The sequence below is a fragment of the Sinohyriopsis cumingii genome, chromosome 2 (assembly GCF_028554795.1).
Source record: "Sinohyriopsis cumingii isolate HCF-2022 chromosome 2, ASM2855479v2, whole genome shotgun sequence".
NCBI lineage: Eukaryota > Metazoa > Mollusca > Bivalvia > Unionida > Unionidae > Sinohyriopsis > Sinohyriopsis cumingii.
This window is the reverse complement of record NC_142962.1, coordinates 28,359,871-28,381,285: the sequence shown is the minus strand read 5'-3', so window position 1 is coordinate 28,381,285 and position 21,415 is coordinate 28,359,871. Positions and strand designations below refer to the sequence as shown.

Genomic DNA, 21,415 nt, shown 5'->3' with positions numbered 1-21,415 from the left:
TCTTATCAAATATCAAGAAAAGTGCATGTTAATGAGTCCATTTCTTAACTACGATACAATAAGCTCAAATAAGAAATCTTACACAGACAGCCTGCATGGCCCATTTATGGCAGATCAATGTTGCTAATGTTTAACTCAGGTGTCATATATTAGTCATCGACTTTGTCACTGTTTTCACAGAATTGTTTTAGGATCATTCAAACCGTATAAAATCTGTTCTACGAGTCTGAAGTAACTGTCATCTTACATTCAATCAGCCATTTTGTATACACCGAGCTGACAAGTGACATCATATCAGTGATGTAATAATATAATGATGAAGTTATTTTCAAATTCCACAGGAAACACTGATGTTACAAAGCAGACATCCTTATGATTTTGCATTTCATTTTTTTAAAAAGTCATATGACAACCATTATAAAACTGTTCACTTGCAAAACATCACATGTACTGAGAACTAAATTAGTGACTGCCACCATGGTTTACATTTATATATATTTAACTGTCAATCACAGTGACTGCCACAATGGTTTACATTTAATAATATCATCTGTCAATGAGAGTGACTGCCACTAGGGTTTACATTTAATAACTTTTTACTTTTCATTTTACACAATGACTGTGGTATGTAAAGTAGAATTTTAACTATGCTACATAGTAATATGACTGTGTGTATATGAAGTAGAATTTTAACTATGCCACACAGTAAAATGACTGTGTGTATATGAAGTAGAATTTTAACTATGCTACACAGTAATATGACTGTGTGTATGTAAAGCAGAATTTTAACTATGTTATACAGTAATATGACTGTGTGTATATGAAGTAGAATTTTAACTATGCTACACAGTAATATGACTGTGTGTATGTAAAGCAGAATTTTAACTATGTTATACAGTAATATGACTGTGTGTATATGAAGTAGAATTTTAACTATGCTACACAGTAATATGACTGTGTATATGAAGTAGAATTTTAACTATGCTACACAGTAATATGACTGTGTGTATGTAAAGCAGAATTTTAACTATGTTATACAGTAATATGACTATGTTTTAAAGTAGAATTTTAACTATGCTACACAGCAATATGATTGTTTTAAAGTAGAATTTTAACTATCCTATACAGTAATATGACTGTTTTAAAGTATAATTTTAACTATGCTACACAGTAATTTGACTGTGTATATGAAGTAGAATTTTAACTATGCTACACAGTAATATGACTGTCTTAAAGTAGAATTTTAACTATGCTACACAGTAATATGACTATAATATGACTATATGAAGTAGAATTTTAACTATGCTACACAGTAATATGAGTGTATATGAAGTAGAATTTTAACTATGCTACACAGTAATATGACTGTTTTAAAGTAGAATTTTAACTATGCTACACAGTAATATGACTGTTTTAAAATAGAATTTTAACTATGCTACACAGTAATATGACTGTCTATATGAAGCAGAATTTTAACTATGCTACACAGTAATATAACTGTTTTAAAGTAGAATTTTAACTATGCTACACAGTAATATGACTGTGTATATGAAGTAGAATTTTAACTATGCTACACAGTAATATGACTGTATATGAAATAGAATTTTAACTATGCTACACAGTAATATGAGTGTATATTAAGTAGAATTTTAACTATGCTACACAGTAATATGACTGTGTATATGAAGTAGAATTTTAACTATGCTACACAGTAATATGAGTGTATATGAAGTAGAATTTTAACTATGCTACACAGGAATATGTATATGTTGTTGTTATAGGGTTTAACGCCATTTTTCAGCACAAGATAGGCTATACATGGCGGCCAGTATTAATGGTGGAGGAAGAACCCAGGAAAACCCCGGAAAGAACCACCGACCCACGAGAAGCTACCGGCAAGCTTTCTCACATATCCGCATTGGCCGAGCCCGAGACTCGAACCCAAGCAGACAGAGGTGAGATAGCAGTGATCTGTGACAGAAAGTGCTTTAGACCACTCGGCCACTCGGGGCCCCGACTGTGTATACGAATAAGGATTTTAACTATGCTACAAAGAAATATGACTGTGTATATGAAGTAGAATTTTAACTATGCTACACAGTAATATGACTGTATGTAAAGTAGAATTTTAACTATGCTACACAGTAATATGACTGTTTTAAAGTAGAATTTTAACTATGCTACACATTAATTTGACTGTGTACATGAAGTAGAATTTTAACTATGCTACACAGTAATATGACTGTGCATATATAAAGTATGTGTGTGTGTGTGTGTGTGTAATTTGGATTTTTAACATAGCTTTAACAATGTTTCAGTCATATCGCTACAATGTCTGCAGTGTGACAGTTTATAGTGATGTCATGCACTGGGGCATCATGCCACAGACATGTAGCATCATGTCCCACCCAGTCACATTATCCTGACACCAGGCTGACCAGTCCTAACACTAACCTCTTAATGCTGAGCACCAAGCGAGGCAGCTGTTAGTACCATTTTAGTAAGTCTTTGGTATGACTCGGCCAAAATCGAAATCATGACCTCCTGCATCCGAGGCGGATGCTCTAACCACTAGGCCACCGGATTGGTGATGACAAGGTAAGCAAAGCATTATGTGATGACAAGAGCATTTTGTGATAAAAAGATAAGCACAGCATTATGTGATGAAAAGATAAGCACAGCATTATGTGATGAAAAGATAAGTACAGCATTATGTGATGACAAGGTGAGCATTATGTGATGACAAGGTAAGCATTATTGATAAGGTAGGCATTATGTGATGACAAAGTAGGCATTATGTGATGACAAGGTGAGCATTATGTGATGACAAGGTAAGCATTATGTGATGACAAGGTAAGCATTATGTGATGATAAGGTAGGCATTATGTGATGACAAGGTAAGCATTATGTGAAGACAATGTAAGCATTTATGTGATGAAAAGTATTAAGCACCTGTTAAAGTTTTTTGGTTTAAAATATACACTATAAAAATGAATGACATACTTCTGAATGAAAGCTGTTAAAACCATGACTCTCCCATTGTGGATAATATCTTGCTCCTCCTGACACAATATACAGGTCCCCCTGGCAGGCTGGGGAGGGGGTGGAACACTCCTTCTTTGACCAACAGCTATGGGGAAGCTTGTGTTCATATTCTCACTGAAAGAAATGAAATAGAAATGAATTGAGATAGCATTTGTTCGTTTTTGTGAGTTTAATGCCATTTTTCAGCACAAGATAAATTCCATATGTGGCAGTCAGTAAATTTGACGGAGGAAGAACCCAGGATAGATAATATACAAACATGAATTATTAACAATAACATGAATGTATGAACATTTCACCTCAGCACAATAGTGGGTATAAAACTATAAAAATGAAGAAGTCCACAAAAACTTGAGATAAATCCTTCCAAACAAGTATAAAGTACAGGAAGATAAAATATAGATGGTAAATATACAAAAATTCTGTAAACTGTATATAAAATAAAAGATACTAGACGCAGCTCATAAGTCCTTAAAACACATGGTCAGCTTTTTTTATATCAACACCATTACTTCAAATGTCTGACACTTTCTTGGGTAGTACATCATCATACAGTTTTTTCATCAAGTTCATAATAAAATAGTTCTGTATCAAAGGGTGGAAGTCAACATACTCAATACAAATGTGTTGTACTGTCAGTGGACACTGGCATAGTATGCAGAATGTTGAGTAGGTGTTCATGAGTCAGGTGTGTATGTCCGACACACGACCAGTACGATACCACTTCTGCTCTGTGATCTGTTCTATACATGGGGTGCTGCTCTCCAATAGTGGGTTTTTGTTTTATGGTTTGCTTGTAAAGTCTTCATTCCACATATTTTGCCAAGTACAAAGAACATGCTGATTTATATAGCAACTGAAGTCAGTATATGGAATCTTCCATTTGGAAATTGAAGCTTGATCTGCCCTTTCATTACCCTTTATGCAACTGTGTCTGGGCAGCCCACAGCGCAGAATATTTTTTCCAGATTGTATGAGCAAATCAGGTTTAAGGTACAAGATTTACAAGCCTGTAACTTCCAAGTCTGATTTAAATCCATTCTTGTTGATTGGAGTAACTTTTGTGCACTTCAATGCAACATAGAAACTACTATTTTTTTCACTTAAATTTATCATAAGGGATAAACCTTGTCATTAAGGATGCTGAAATGTTTCAAATTGTTTTAGTCCTACTGCATCTAAGCTTGTAGATTTTATAAAAGTTAAATGTAACAGTGAAAAAAAAGATCCTGCTCACCTACAGGAACATAATTTGTTTTTCAAATCTGGTACTTTTGATTTTACAAACTAATTTAAGTTTATCCTTGTCATTAGTGAATTATCTGGTTGCCAAGCTAGTGAAAAAAGTCTGGAAGCGCTTTAGCAGTAACCTGTAGATAAGTTGTGGTATTATTATCACATTGTGAGTAAGTAGGGGTGTATTCTTTCACACTCATGACAATATTTCTCAAGTATTTTTTATTTTATTCAACAGTTTTAAAAATTCAGATCTAAGTTCTATTTCTTTGTTTTTGTACACATGCAAGTCCTTTTTTGGTATCCATGAAAGTCCTTTTTCAATATCCATACAAGTCCCATTTTGTGTACCCAATATGAGGCTTCTTTCTGTACCCATTCCAAGTCTTTTTTCTGTACCTATCTGAGTCCTTTTTATATACCCATCCAAGTCCTCTATCTGCACCCATCTGAGTCCTTTTTCTGTACCCATCAAAGTCCTTTTTCGGTACCTATCAAAGTCCTCTTTCAGTACCCATCCAAGTCCTTTAATGTTTGCATCTTATCAATTTTGTGCCTTACTTCCTTTATGTCAGAATTTATTCACTCTGGTTGGGGTCCAGCATTTTATCATTTTATTTATATGAGTGGGGCATTTAAGAACATCACTATGACTTATATCCTATGACTGATAAGCACAATGTCTCAGTTGTTCACACCACTATGACCTGTACTTTTATTAAACTGCTGAAACAATTTCCAAGCAATGAACACTTTGATCTGTATTAATCCTTAACAAAATGTCTCAGCTGTGCACACTACAATGACCTGTATCTTGATTCAACTGCTAAACACAATATCTAAACTCTGAACCACACTTTTATCTGTATCAAGACTGCTGAACACAATGTCTCAACTCAGAACACCACTTTGTTCTTATCAATTCTAATGAACACAATGTCTAAACTCAGAACACCACTCTGATTTGTATCAAGACTACCGAACACAATGTCTCAACTCAGAACACCACTTTGATCTTATCAATTCTAATGAACACAATGTCTAAACTCAGAACACCACTTTGATTTGTATCAAGACTGCTGAACACAATGTCTAAACTCTGAATGCCAATTTGATCTGTATTAAGACTTTTAAACAAAATGTCTAAACTCTGAACCGCACTTTGATCTGAATCAAGACTGCTGAACACAATGTCTAAACTCAGAACACCACTTTGATCTTATCAATTCTACTTAACACAATGTCTAAACATCACTCTGATATTATCAAGAATGTTAAACAAAATGTCTAAACTCTGAACACCACTTTGATCTGTATAACGATAGCTGGACACAATGTCTGAACTATGAACTAACTCTCTGATCTCTATCAAGACTGCTGAACACAAATGTCTCAACTCATAACTATCTCTTTAATCTTATCAAAACTGCTGAACACAATGTCTAAATGATGAAACCCATGTCTGATCTTATCAAAACTGCTGGACACAATGTCTAAACTATGAACTACCTCTTTGATCTGTATCAAGACTGCTGAACACAATGTCTAAATGATGAACCCCACTTTGATCTTATCAATTCTACTGAACACAATGTCTAAACTCTGAACACCATGTTGATCTTACCAAGACTGCTAAATACAAGGTCTAAACTATGAACACAACTTTGATCTTTATAATATTATTTTACTTTGATATCAATTCTTAACACTGATAACATCACATGGGAACATGAAACCCATGTCTCATTACTGATAATGCTGGCAACACAATGTTATCTTTAGGTCAGAACAATTATCAATGTTTCATTGGTCTGCTTTTTCTCACCTCAGGTCCATATCAGAATCGGTCCGTGGTATTAGTTCTGTACTAGTATTCTCAAACAGTTCAGAGTTCTCTCTTATGAAATTTTTCTGCATGGTAGACATTTGTGCCATGAGCTTTGCTCGCCGCTTAGCTGCCTTCTCAGCCTTTTTCTTTTTCTCTACCTCCATCTTGACATCCGTGTCTGAGGAGAGCTGATCCAGACTTCCTGAGCTTGCTGGCAGGTTCTTCATCTGGCGAACCTCAGAAAATACCTATATAAAAAAACATTGATTAAGATATATTTTAAAATCATTTTCAGGTAAAATCATTTCTAAATATGTTATTTATTTTCCACTGAAAGTAAACAAGTTCTCAAATTTTTCAATGTGTAGTTTTAATGGTTAAGAAGTTGGCGTGGGATTGTATTGGTGAAGAAGCTGGCTAAGGGTGGTTGCTAAGTGGAAGAAATAGGAGATCAAAGGTGAAACAACTATCTTTGGTTGGAAGAACTTAAACCCATGTATATACTGGAACTGGGGACCAAACCAAGGGAGCAAGATAGGTGTGTGCAAGTGTGTGATTTGGAATTTTAATGTAGCTTTAACAATTTTAGTCATATCGCTACAATGTCCGCAGTGTGGCAGTTTATAGTGATATCTAGCACTAGGGCATCATGCTGCAGGCATGTAGCATCATGTCCCACCCTGTCATATTATCCTGACAACAAGCTGCCCAGTCCTAACACTAACCTCTTAATGATGAGTGCTGAGTGAGGCAAAGCAAGTGCCATTTTTAATAAGCCATTGGTATTACTTGGCTGGGGTTTATAAACTGTGACCTCCTGCATCCAAATCAGATGCTCTAACTACTTAGGCCATTGAATCTGCAGAGGTGCAAGCAAGCATGTCACCACAGCACTTAATAGACAGACATTTTAGGGATCAGATGCATTATGAACCCTTTCATACTGTCTTATGTAACTACATGGTTGAGGGGCAAAGAGTTGTCAATCTGAAGAAATCGTTCTTTAAAACAGATTTTACATTTTTGTTGGACGTTACTGGAGATGTTTTACATTTAGTACATTATCTAAAACTCTTAGACATCCTTTAAACATACAACAATGCATTTCAAAATGGCTCTTTCAAACAAATGCAAACTACACATGAACAGCTAAGGAAAACAAACAGGACTATTAATGACAAGCAAATAACACAAAATCATGTCCCCACTTTTCACCAGAAGAAAGTAGTTTTAGAAAGCTTATGAAACTCAGCAAAGGTCTCATCATTAAATGCTTTATATAAAACTGGGCTGAAATCCAATATTAATAATGTGTAGTTTTAGAAAGCTTCCAAAACTCAGCAAAGGTAAAGAGTATCACTGTAGAGTGGTGAATATGAAAGGGGCTATAACTCTAATGAATACAGAGTATCACTGTAGAGAGGTGAATATGTATGGGGCTATAACTCTAATGAATACAGAGTATCACTGTAGAGAGGTGAATATGTATGGGGCTATAACTCTAATGAATACAGAGTATCACTGTAGAGAGGTGAATATGTATGGGGCTATAACTCTAATGAATACAGAGTATCACTGTAGAGTGGTGAATATGTATGGGGCTATAACTCTAATGAATACAGAGTATCACTGTAGAGAGGTGAATATGTATAGGGCTATAACTCTAATGAATACAGAGTATCACTGTAGAGAGGTGAATATGTATGGGGCTATAACTCTAATGAATACAGAGTATCACTGTAGAGTGGTGAATATGTATGGGGCTATAACTCTAATGAATACAGAGTATCACTGTAGAGAGGTGAATATGTATGGGGCTATAACTCTAATGAATACAGAGTATCACTGTAGAGTGGTGAATATGAAAGGGGCTATAACTCTAATGAATACAGAGTATCACTGTAGAGAGGTGAATATGTATGGGGCTATAACTCTAATGAATACAGAGTATCACTGTAGAGAGGTGAATATGTATGGGGCTATAACTCTAATGAATACAGAGTATCACTGTAGAGAGGTGAATATGTATGGGGCTATAACTCTAATGAATACAGATAAAGGATGCTGAGAATCAAACTTAGCTAACAACGTAACAACAAGGTGTCTATTAAATCTGACTGAAATCCAACATATATATGGATTTGTGCAGAAATGGAGGATCCAACAATCATGGGCTATAATTCTGTTAAATAATTATTATGAACACTGAAAATAAGACTCAGCCCTGGGCTCATCAAAATCAAGATGCCTATAATCTCTGCTTGAAATTCGATAATGATTAGAGGGTTTCTGTACAAAAGATGGATATGTCTGGCAATCAATACCAAGCTGGACACAAACTTTGGTTCAAACGTAATTATAATAGAAACAGTTTTTATGTGTAAAGTGGTTGGGTGTGAAAATCAGGTGCTAATTATGCTATAGAAACTTATAATCATACCAACCCAAGGTCTTATCAACAAACTATGTACCAACTTTGGTTTAAAGGCAATACTAATTAAGGGCGTTATTGTGTATGAACACAGGTGGGAACTTGAGGGTTATAACTCTGCTAAATGATGATATAGACTGGTGACAACTAAATTCACAAACATCTGACCAAGATTAGGCTGTAAATGAAATCTTGCTGAAAGCAATATCAATCAAAAGCATTATTGTATGGATTAACAGAAGAATGGGTGGACAGGCTCAATTTAACATCCCATTTCTTTACATGAAGTAGGATCGACAGAAGAAAAGCTAGACAGGCTAAACTTAACATCCCATTTCTTTACATGAAGTAGGATTGACAGAAGAAGAGCTGGATAGGCTCAATTTAAGATCACATTTCTTAATTATGCAATATGACAATTCATGCAATATGTGACAATTTCGACTCAATGTAATCAACAATTAGTGAGATAATTAAGTTTAAATGCCCATGTCAAAATATTCCCTCAAGGCCATGCACAACTTGCGTGGTTCTGAAGAAAAACATGAATTTGGTTCAAATGGTTCAAAACTGTTCTTTTAACAAGCATGTCTAAAATGTATGCATCAATATTCAAGTCCCATTATTGGTGACAATGTTCTTTTCAATACATATATTAATGTCTTTATGGGTGTGTGTGTATGTGTATGTGTGTGTGTCTGTGTGTGTGTGTGTGTGTGTCTGTGTGTGTGTGTGATTTGGATTTTTAAGGTAGCTTTAACAAGTTTTCAGTCATATCGTTATGATGTCTGCAGTGTGACAGTTTATAGTGATGTCTAGCATTGGGAAATCATGCCGCAGACATGTAGCATGCTGTTCCACCCCACAAGACAGATCAACTAGTAAGTATGCAGTCATCAATTGGATCCCAAACTATGGAATGTGGTCATGTTTTCTAGGCTTTATTCATAATGGTATTCTAAGATCACAAAAACAAGAACTTGGTACTCATGGAGCAGCTTGGACACACATAAAGCTTGACTATACCATACCAACTTGGACACACATAAAGCTTGACTATACCATACCAACTTGGACACACATAAAGCTTGACTCTATCATACCAACTTGGACACACATAAAACTTGACTCTATCATACCAACTTGGACACACATAAAGCTTGACTATACCATACCAACTTGGACACACATAAAGCTTGACTCTATCATACCAACTTGGACACACATAAAGCTTGACTCTACCATACCAACTTGGACACACATAAAGCTTGACTCTATCATACCAACTTGGATACACATAAAGCTTGACTATACCATACCAACTTGGACGCACATAAAGCTTGACTATACCATACCAATGTGGACACACATAAAGCTTGACTCTATCATATCAACTTGGACACACATAAAGCTTGACTCTACCATACCAACTTGGATACACATAAAGCTTGACTCTATCATACCAACTTGGATACACATAAAGCTTGACTATACCATACCAACTTGGACACACATAAAGCTTGACTATACCATACCAACTTGGACACACATAAAGCTTGACTCTACCATACCAACTTGGATACACATAAAGCTTGACTATACCATACCAACTTGGACACACATAAAGCTTGACTATACCATACCAACTTGGACACACATAAAGCTTGACTCTATCATACCAACTTGGACACACAAAAAGCTTGACTCTATCATACCAACTTGGACACACATAAAGCTTGACTATACCATACCAACTTGGACACACATAAAGTTTGACTATACCATACCAACTTGGACACACATAAAGCTTGACTCTAACATATCAACTTGGATACACATAAAGCTTGACTCTACCACACCAACTTGGACACAAATAAAGCTTGACTTAGACCATACCAACCTGGATACAAATAAAGCTTGACTATACCATACCAACTTGGACACACATAAAGCTTGACTTTACCATATCAACCTGGACACACATAAAGCTTGACTATACCATACCAACTTGGATACAAAGAAAGCTTGACTCTACCACACCAACTTGGACACAAATAAAGCTTGACTTAGACCATACCAACTTGGATACAAATAAAGCTTGACTATACCATACCAACTTGGACACACATAAAGCTTGACTATACCACACCAACTTGGATACAAATAAAGCTTGACTATACCACACTAACCTGGATACAAATAAAGCGTGACTCTAACATACCACCTTGGACACACATAAAGCTTGACTATACCATACCAACTTGGATACATACAGAGCTTGACTCTAACGTACCAGCATGGAAACATATAAAGCTTGACTCTAAAATACCAACTTGGATACATATAAAGCTTGATCCCAACATACCCACTTTGACACATATAAAGCTTGCTTGGACACATATAAGGCATGGCTTTAAGATACCAGCTTGGACACATATAAGGCATGGCTTTAACATACCAGCTTGGACGCATATAAATCATGGCTTTAACATACCAGCTTGGAAATATATAAAACATGGCACCTACCATGATTGAACACATAAGCTTGGTTCTCACAAGCAGTTTGGACAGATTAGACACATATAAATCTAACAGACCAGCTTGGACACGTATAAAGATCCATTAAATTAGCATTCCCCCTCCTCAACCCATTGCTTTATTACAAGAAGGATGAATTAAAATTTTAAAGCAATCTATAAACTTCGGTGAAGAAGGAATGTTTTGACATGAAACATGCATGGGATATAACAATGATGGGTAGGATCCATTGGTTGTTGTTGTTTTTGTTGTTTTAGGGTTTAATGCCATTTTTCAGCACACAATAGGCTATACATGGCGGCCAGTATTAATAGTGGAGGAAGAACCCGGGAAAAACCAGGAAAGAACCACCGACCCAAGAGAAACTATTGGCAAGCTTTCTCACATACCCACATTAGCCGCAGGATCCATTGGTTATTACTTTATTTCCTTGAAATGAAGGGAGATGATTCAATGATGAAAACCTTCTTCAGCTTGGAATAATGTACATAAACATCAAAACCTAAACCTCACTGAACAATTCCATAACAAAACATATAAATCAAATGCTTCATTTCACCCCTCTGTAATATAATCAGAATTGCCTTGAAGGTCACCTGACTTTAATAGAATCAGACCTGCTTTGAGGGTCACCTGACTGTATCAGGGTCTAATCTGTTATTTAGTCAGACTTACCCAAAGGTCATCTGAATGTAATATAGTCAGACTTGCCTTGAAGGTCACCTAATATAGTCAGACCTACCCTGAAGGTCACCTGACTGTAATAAAGTCAGACCAGCCTTGAAGGTCACCCGACTGTAATAAAGTCAGACTTGCCTTGAAGATCACCTGAACGAAATAGTCAGACCTGCCTTGAAGGTCACCTAATATAGTCAGACCTACCCTGAAGGTCACCTGACTGTAATAAAGTCAGACCAGCCCTGAAGGTCACCTGTCTGTAATAAAGTTGGACCAGCCGTAAAGGTCACCTTACTATAATATAGTTAGTCATGACTTAAAGATCACCTCAATGCAATATAGTAAGACTTGCCTTGAAGAATACTTCATTGAAATATAATCAAAGATGCCTTGAAGGTCACCTGAATGTATTCTTGTTAGGACTACCTTGAAGGACATCTGTTTTAGGCAAACTTTTGTTTTAAACCACCACTTTAAGTCATCCTGTGAACTCTCCATTATGCAATCACCTGTCTTCTCAATAGAATTTGCTCAATTTCCAGATGTTGATATTTAAGACAGGTTGGACTGAACTGAAAGAGATGGGGGTGAGGTAGGGGAGCAATATGTCTTACCTTTAGGACCCAGCTGAGAAAGTCTCTAAGACATTCATGGGAAATGTTAGGACTCCCCACAAGTGACTCCAAAAGCTCTAAGATGCTCCTTCCATCTGAAGGAAAAAAGTAATAATGTACAATGTGGATAAGGATTTATTGCCAAAATGATAGTGCTAAACTGGAATCATGCCGAGGTTATATCTAAACATTGGGATTTATGAACATGTTTGTACATACTGCAACATGATAGTGCACCTATCGCTGTGTATTAAACAATGTCATCAAAATAATGTCATATGGGCAAGAGAAAACATTATTCCCTATGTATTGCCTACATACATGGGATACATGGGTAGAAGAACAAGATCTCTCAGGGAACAATATTTTGGGAATCAGATATGACTCATCATTAATCAAATCCCTTCAATTAATATTTCTCTATCCTTCACAGACACATATTGTGGATATTCCATTAATCAAGTATTCATTTCATACCATGTATACATATTTAATGTTATATAATAATAATAATAATAATAATAATGAGGACTTTGTATAGCGCCTAATCTTTAGAAGCTCTAAATGCTTTACAACATTAGACAACACCTATAAGATAAAAAACATATAATAATATTATTACAAAAACAAACACCATGAAATTAGAAAAAAACATTAAAAAATAAAAAACATGCTGAGAATATTTCAGGTAGGAAACATTATTAGATCTTTAAGTTTGTTCTTGCAGTCAAAATAAGTGAGTTTTGAGAGCCCTCTTGAATGTGATCACTGTGTCTTTGTGTCTAAGTTCAGTGGGCAATTCATTCCACGTTGCTGGGCCTTGGTATGCAAAAGAACGCTGTCCATATGACTTTGTTTTTGTTTATATATGCCAAGTTAATTTGATCTACTATTGCCATGAATCACACAACCTATGTAAGGTGATGATCAAACAAACTACAAGAAATGCCTTAAACTACAAAAAGTTATTTGATGAAATATCACAAAAAATCACTAATTTGATACATTTTAGATTTCTGACATGCAAACACTGAAATATTTAGCAGTCATGGCATACATGGAGTATATCATTTATGATTAAAATTTAAAAAAGGGTCACAGAGAAATCATTCATGACATTTAAAAAAATTCTTTTGAAACCAGCACTCTATTAAAATCAATATAACTGTAATACGCTAGTGACTTATATTATTACTGTAATTCGTTAGTGCTTAAATTATTATCATAATTTGGGGCCCCGAGTGGCTGAGTGGTCTAAAGTGCTCGCTGTTACAGATCACTGCCATCTCACCTCTGTCTGCGTGAGTTCGAGTCTCAGCCTCAGCTAACATTGGTATGTGAGAAAGCCTGCCAGTAGCTTCTCGTGGGTCGGTGTTCTTCCCGGGGTTTTCCAGGGTTCTTCCTCCACCAATTATACTGGCTGCCATGTATAGCCTATCTTGTGCTGAAAAATGGCGTTAAACCCTACAACAACAACAACAACAACAATTATCATAATTCACAAGCACTTATATTATTACTGTAATTCACTAGTGCTAATATTATAACTATAATTTACTAGTGCTTGTAGTATTACTGCAATTCCCTAGAGCTTATATTATTACTGCATTTCACTAGTGCTTTTATTATGACTTTAACTGAGTAGTGCTAGCATTATTACTGTAATTCACTAGCGGCTTACATTATTACTGTAATTCACTAGCGGCTTACATTATTACTGTAATTCACTAGCGGCTTACATTATTACTGTAATTCACTAGCGGCTTACATTATTACTGTAATTCACTAGCGGCTTACATTATTACTATAATTTACTAGTTCAGGGACAATACATATCTATCAAAATTCACCGTAACGAATTATTCAGCAGAAATTTTCCTTTAAAACAAACTGTTGAAAGTTTTGTTATGTCAAGGTCAGATTGAAAAGGGGGAGGGGTGAAGATAATGCAACATGTAAGTCTGTAACACTCATTAATATCTGTATAGAACATACTTCCACAGAACTATTTGTTAAACTTTTGAACAAATTCTTGTCAAGTGTATCAACTTCAATCCTGAGAGACAAAATTGTTTTTAATGCAAACTCAATTAAGTCTTCTAATATGAATTCAATTAAGAAGTTTTATAGTCTGCTTTTGGTCCATTTTGAATTGTTCTCAACCTCTTGTCTTTAAAAGCATACATCTCAATTCATTATAAATTGTACTCTGCTTCTTGTCTTTAAAAGCATACATCTCAATTCATTATGAATTGAACTCAGCTTCTTGTCTTTATTCATCTCAATCCATTATGAACTGTACTCCACTTCTTGTCTTTAAAAGCATACATCTCAATTCATTATAAATTGAAGTCCACTTCTTGTCTTTATAAGTATACATCTCAATCCATTATGAACTGAAGTCCACTTCTTGTCTTTAAAAGCATACATCTCAATTATTATGAAGTCCACTTCTTGTCTTTAAAAGTATACATCTCAATTATTATGAATTGAAGTCCACTTCTTGTCTTTAAAAGTATACATCTCAATTCATTATGAACTGAAGTCCACTTCTTGTCTTTAAAAGTATACATCTCAATTCATTATGAATTGAAGTCCACTTCTTGTCTTTATATGTATACATCTCAATTCATTATGAACTGAAGTCCACTTCTTGTCTTTAAAAGTATACATCTCAATTATTATGAATTGAAGTCCACTTCTTGTCTTTAAAAGCATACATCTCAATTCATTATGAATTGTACTCTGCTTCTTGTCTTTAAAAGCATACATCTCAATTCATTATGAATTGTACTCCACTTCTTGTCTTTAAAAGTATACATCTCAAATCATTATGAATTGAAGTCCACTTCTTGTCTTTAAAAGCATACATCTCAATTATTATGAAGTCCACTTCTTGTCTTTAAAAGTATACATCTCAATTATTATGAATTGAAGTCCACTTCTTGTCTTTAAAAGTATACATCTCAATTCATTATGAACTGAAGTCCACTTCTTGTCTTTAAAAGTATACATCTCAATTCATTATGAATTGAAGTCCACTTCTTGTCTTTATATGTATACATCTCAATTCATTATGAACTGAAGTCCACTTCTTGTCTTTAAAAGTATACATCTCAATTATTATGAATTGAAGTCCACTTCTTGTCTTTAAAAGCATACATCTCAATTCATTATGAATTGTACTCTGCTTCTTGTCTTTAAAAGCATACATCTCAATTCATTATGAATTGTACTCCACTTCTTGTCTTTAAAAGTATACATCTCAATTATTATGAATTGTACTCCACTTCTTGTCTTTATACATCTCAATCCATTATGAACTGTACTCCACTTCTTGTCTTTAAAAGCATACATCTCAATTCATTATGAATTGTACTCTGCTTCTTGTCTTTATAAGTATACATCTCAATTATTATGAATTGAAGTCCACTTCTTGTCTTTAAAAGTATACATCTCAATTATTATGAATTGAAGTCCACTTCTTGTCTTTAAAAGCATACATCTCAATTCATTATGAATTGTACTCCACTTCTTGTCTTTAAAAGTATACATCTCAATTCATTATGAATTGTACTCCACTTCTTGTCTTTAAAAGTATACATCTCAAATCATTATGAATTGTACTCTGCTTCTTGTCTTTAAAAGCATACATCTCAATTCATTATGAATTGTACTCCACTTCTTGTCTTTATACATCTCAATCCATTATGAACTGTACTCCACTTCTTGTCTTTAAAAGTATACATCTCAATTATTATGAATTGTACTCCACTTCTTGTCTTTATACATCTCAATCCATTATGAACTGTACTCCACTTCTTGTCTTTAAAAGCATACATCTCAATTCATTATGAATTGTACTCTGCTTCTTGTCTTTATAAGTATACATCTCAATCCATTATGAACTGTACTCCACTTCTTGTCTTTAAAAGCATACATCTCAATTCATTATGAATTGTACTCCACTTCTTATCTTTAAAAGTATACATCTCAATTATTATGAATTGTACTCCACTTCTTGTCTTTATACATCTCAATCCATTATGAACTGTACTCCACTTCTTGTCTTTAAAAGTATACATATCAATTATTATGAATTGTACTCCACTTCTTGTCTTTAAAAGTATACATATCAATTATTATGAATTGTATTCCACTTCTTGTCTTTAAAAGTATACATCTCAATTCATTATGAATTGTACTCTGCTTCTTGTCTTTAAAAGCATACATCTCAATTATTATGAATTGTACTCCACTTCTCGTCTTTAAAAGTATACATCTCAATTATTATGAATTGTACTCCACTTCTTGTCTTCAAAAGTATACATATCAAATCATTATGAATCGTACTCCACTTCTTGTCTTTAAAAGCATACATCTCAATTCATTATGAATTGTACTCTGCTTCTTGTCTTTAAAAGCATACATCTCAATTATTATGAATTGTACTCCACTTCTTGTCTTTAAAAGTATACATCTCAATTATTATGAATTGTACTCCCTTCTTGTCTTTAAAAGCATACATATCAAATCATTATGAATTGTACTCCACTTCTTGTCTTTAAAAGCATACATCTCAATTCATTATGAATTGTACTCTGCTTCTTGTCTTTAAAAGCATACATCTCAATTATTATGAATTGTACTCCACTTCTTGTCTTTAAAAGTATACATCTCAAATCATTATGAATTGTACTCTGCTTCTTGTCTTTAAAAGCATACATCTCAAATCATTATGAATTGTACTCCACTTCTTGTCTTTAAAAGCATACATCTCAATTCATTATGAATTGTACTCTGCTTCTTGTCTTTAAAAGCATACATCTCAATTATTATGAATTGTACTCTGCTTCTTGTCTTTAAAAGCATACATCTCAATTATTATGAATTGTACTCCACTTCTTGTCTTTAAAAGTATACATCTCAAATCATTATGAATTGTACTCTGCTTCTTGTCTTTAAAAGCATACATCTCAAATCATTATGAATTGTACTCCACTTCTTGTCTTTAAAAGTATACATCTCAATTATTATGAATTGTACTCCACTTCTTGTCTTTAAAAGTATACATCTCAAATCATTATGAATTGTACTCTGCTTCTTGTCTTTAAAAGCATACATCTCAATTCATTATGAATTGTACTCCACTTCTTGTCTTTAAAAGTATACATCTCAATTATTATGAATTGTATTCCACTTCTTGTCTTTAAAAGCACACATCTCAATTCATTATGAATTGTACTCTGCTTCTTGTCTTTAAAAGTATACATCTCAATTATTATGAATTGTATTCCACTTCTTGTCTTTAAAAGTATACATCTCAATTCATTATGAATTGTACTCTGCTTCTTGTCTTTAAAAGCATACATCTCAAATCATTATGAATTGTACTCCACTTCTTGTCTTTAAAAGTATACATCTCAAATCATTATGAATTGTACTCTGCTTCTTGTCTTTAAAAGCATACATCTCAATTATTATAAATTGTACTCCACTTCTTGTCTTTAAAAGCATACATCTCAATTATTATGAATTGTATTCCACTTCTTGTCTTTAAAAGCACACATCTCAATTCATTATGAATTGTACTCTGCTTCTTGTCTTTAAAAGCATACATCTCAAATCATTATGAATTGTACTCCACTTCTTGTCTTTAAAAGTATACATCTCAAATCATTATGAATTGTACTGTGCTTCTTGTCTTTAAAAGCATACATCTCAATTATTATGAATTGTACTCCACTTCTTGTCTTTAAAAGTATACATCTCAAATCATTATGAATTGTACTCCACTTCTTGTCTTTAAAAGCATACATCTCAAATCATTATGAATTGTACTCTGCTTCTTGTCTTTAAAAGCATACATCTCAATTCATTATGAATTGTACTCTGCTTCTTGTCTTTAAAAGTATACATCTCAATTCATTAAGAATTGTACTCCACTTCTTGTCTTTAAAAGTATACATCTCAAATCATTATGAATTGAAGTCCACTTCTTGTCTTTAAAAGCATACATCTCAATTATTATGAAGTCCACTTCTTGTCTTTAAAAGTATACATCTCAATTATTATGAATTGAAGTCCACTTCTTGTCTTTAAAAGTATACATCTCAATTCATTATGAACTGAAGTCCACTTCTTGTCTTTAAAAGTATACATCTCAATTCATTATGAATTGAAGTCCACTTCTTGTCTTTATATGTATACATCTCAATTCATTATGAACTGAAGTCCACTTCTTGTCTTTAAAAGTATACATCTCAATTATTATGAATTGAAGTCCACTTCTTGTCTTTAAAAGCATACATCTCAATTCATTATGAATTGTACTCTGCTTCTTGTCTTTAAAAGCATACATCTCAATTCATTATGAATTGTACTCCACTTCTTGTCTTTAAAAGTATACATCTCAATTATTATGAATTGTACTCCACTTCTTGTCTTTATACATCTCAATCCATTATGAACTGTACTCCACTTCTTGTCTTTAAAAGCATACATCTCAATTCATTATGAATTGTACTCTGCTTCTTGTCTTTATAAGTATACATCTCAATTATTATGAATTGAAGTCCACTTCTTGTCTTTAAAAGTATACATCTCAATTATTATGAATTGAAGTCCACTTCTTGTCTTTAAAAGCATACATCTCAATTCATTATGAATTGTACTCCACTTCTTGTCTTTAAAAGTATACATCTCAATTCATTATGAATTGTACTCCACTTCTTGTCTTTAAAAGTATACATCTCAAATCATTATGAATTGTACTCTGCTTCTTGTCTTTAAAAGCATACATCTCAATTCATTATGAATTGTACTCCACTTCTTGTCTTTATACATCTCAATCCATTATGAACTGTACTCCACTTCTTGTCTTTAAAAGTATACATCTCAATTATTATGAATTGTACTCCACTTCTTGTCTTTATACATCTCAATCCATTATGAACTGTACTCCACTTCTTGTCTTTAAAAGCATACATCTCAATTCATTATGAATTGTACTCTGCTTCTTGTCTTTATAAGTATACATCTCAATCCATTATGAACTGTACTCCACTTCTTGTCTTTAAAAGCATACATCTCAATTCATTATGAATTGTACTCCACTTCTTATCTTTAAAAGTATACATCTCAATTATTATGAATTGTACTCCACTTCTTGTCTTTATACATCTCAATCCATTATGAACTGTACTCCACTTCTTGTCTTTAAAAGTATACATATCAATTATTATGAATTGTACTCCACTTCTTGTCTTTAAAAGTATACATATCAATTATTATGAATTGTATTCCACTTCTTGTCTTTAAAAGTATACATCTCAATTCATTATGAATTGTACTCTGCTTCTTGTCTTTAAAAGCATACATCTCAATTATTATGAATTGTACTCCACTTCTCGTCTTTAAAAGTATACATCTCAATTATTATGAATTGTACTCCACTTCTTGTCTTCAAAAGTATACATATCAAATCATTATGAATCGTACTCCACTTCTTGTCTTTAAAAGCATACATCTCAATTCATTATGAATTGTACTCTGCTTCTTGTCTTTAAAAGCATACATCTCAATTATTATGAATTGTACTCCACTTCTTGTCTTTAAAAGTATACATCTCAATTATTATGAATTGTACTCCCTTCTTGTCTTTAAAAGCATACATATCAAATCATTATGAATTGTACTCCACTTCTTGTCTTTAAAAGCATACATCTCAATTCATTATGAATTGTACTCTGCTTCTTGTCTTTAAAAGCATACATCTCAATTATTATGAATTGTACTCCACTTCTTGTCTTTAAAAGTATACATCTCAAATCATTATGAATTGTACTCTGCTTCTTGTCTTTAAAAGCATACATCTCAAATCATTATGAATTGTACTCCACTTCTTGTCTTTAAAAGCATACATCTCAATTCATTATGAATTGTACTCTGCTTCTTGTCTTTAAAAGCATACATCTCAATTATTATGAATTGTACTCTGCTTCTTGTCTTTAAAAGCATACATCTCAATTATTATGAATTGTACTCCACTTCTTGTCTTTAAAAGTATACATCTCAAATCATTATGAATTGTACTCTGCTTCTTGTCTTTAAAAGCATACATCTCAAATCATTATGAATTGTACTCCACTTCTTGTCTTTAAAAGTATACATCTCAATTATTATGAATTGTACTCCACTTCTTGTCTTTAAAAGTATACATCTCAAATCATTATGAATTGTACTCTGCTTCTTGTCTTTAAAAGCATACATCTCAATTCATTATGAATTGTACTCCACTTCTTGTCTTTAAAAGTATACATCTCAATTATTATGAATTGTATTCCACTTCTTGTCTTTAAAAGCACACATCTCAATTCATTATGAATTGTACTCTGCTTCTTGTCTTTAAAAGTATACATCTCAATTATTATGAATTGTATTCCACTTCTTGTCTTTAAAAGTATACATCTCAATTCATTATGAATTGTACTCTGCTTCTTGTCTTTAAAAGCATACATCTCAAATCATTATGAATTGTACTCCACTTCTTGTCTTTAAAAGTATACATCTCAAATCATTATGAATTGTACTCTGCTTCTTGTCTTTAAAAGCATACATCTCAATTATTATAAATTGTACTCCACTTCTTGTCTTTAAAAGCATACATCTCAATTATTATGAATTGTATTCCACTTCTTGTCTTTAAAAGCACACATCTCAATTCATTATGAATTGTACTCTGCTTCTTGTCTTTAAAAGCATACATCTCAAATCATTATGAATTGTACTCCACTTCTTGTCTTTAAAAGTATACATCTCAAATCATTATGAATTGTACTGTGCTTCTTGTCTTTAAAAGCATACATCTCAATTATTATGAATTGTACTCCACTTCTTGTCTTTAAAAGTATACATCTCAAATCATTATGAATTGTACTCCACTTCTTGTCTTTAAAAGCATACATCTCAAATCATTATGAATTGTACTCTGCTTCTTGTCTTTAAAAGCATACATCTCAATTCATTATGAATTGTACTCTGCTT

At 33.3% G+C, this 21,415-nt stretch overlaps 1 protein-coding gene across 3 annotated transcripts in view; it reads right to left on the bottom strand.

Annotated features, from left to right (window-relative positions):
• The window catches only part of LOC149804531 (E3 ubiquitin-protein ligase UBR2-like), a 214,651-nt gene that overhangs the window by 62,554 nt on the left and 130,682 nt on the right, over positions 1 to 21,415 (bottom strand). For all 3 annotated transcript variants that reach the window (XM_089941199.1, XM_089941180.1, XM_089941188.1), the window contains 3 exons: positions 12,371 to 12,465; positions 6,107 to 6,357; positions 3,004 to 3,159 (listed from right to left, as the gene is read on the bottom strand). In XM_089941199.1, the coding sequence (XP_089797325.1) occupies positions 3,004 to 3,159; positions 6,107 to 6,357; positions 12,371 to 12,465 (502 nt within the window). The remainder of the gene's footprint in view (positions 1 to 3,003; positions 3,160 to 6,106; positions 6,358 to 12,370; positions 12,466 to 21,415) is intronic.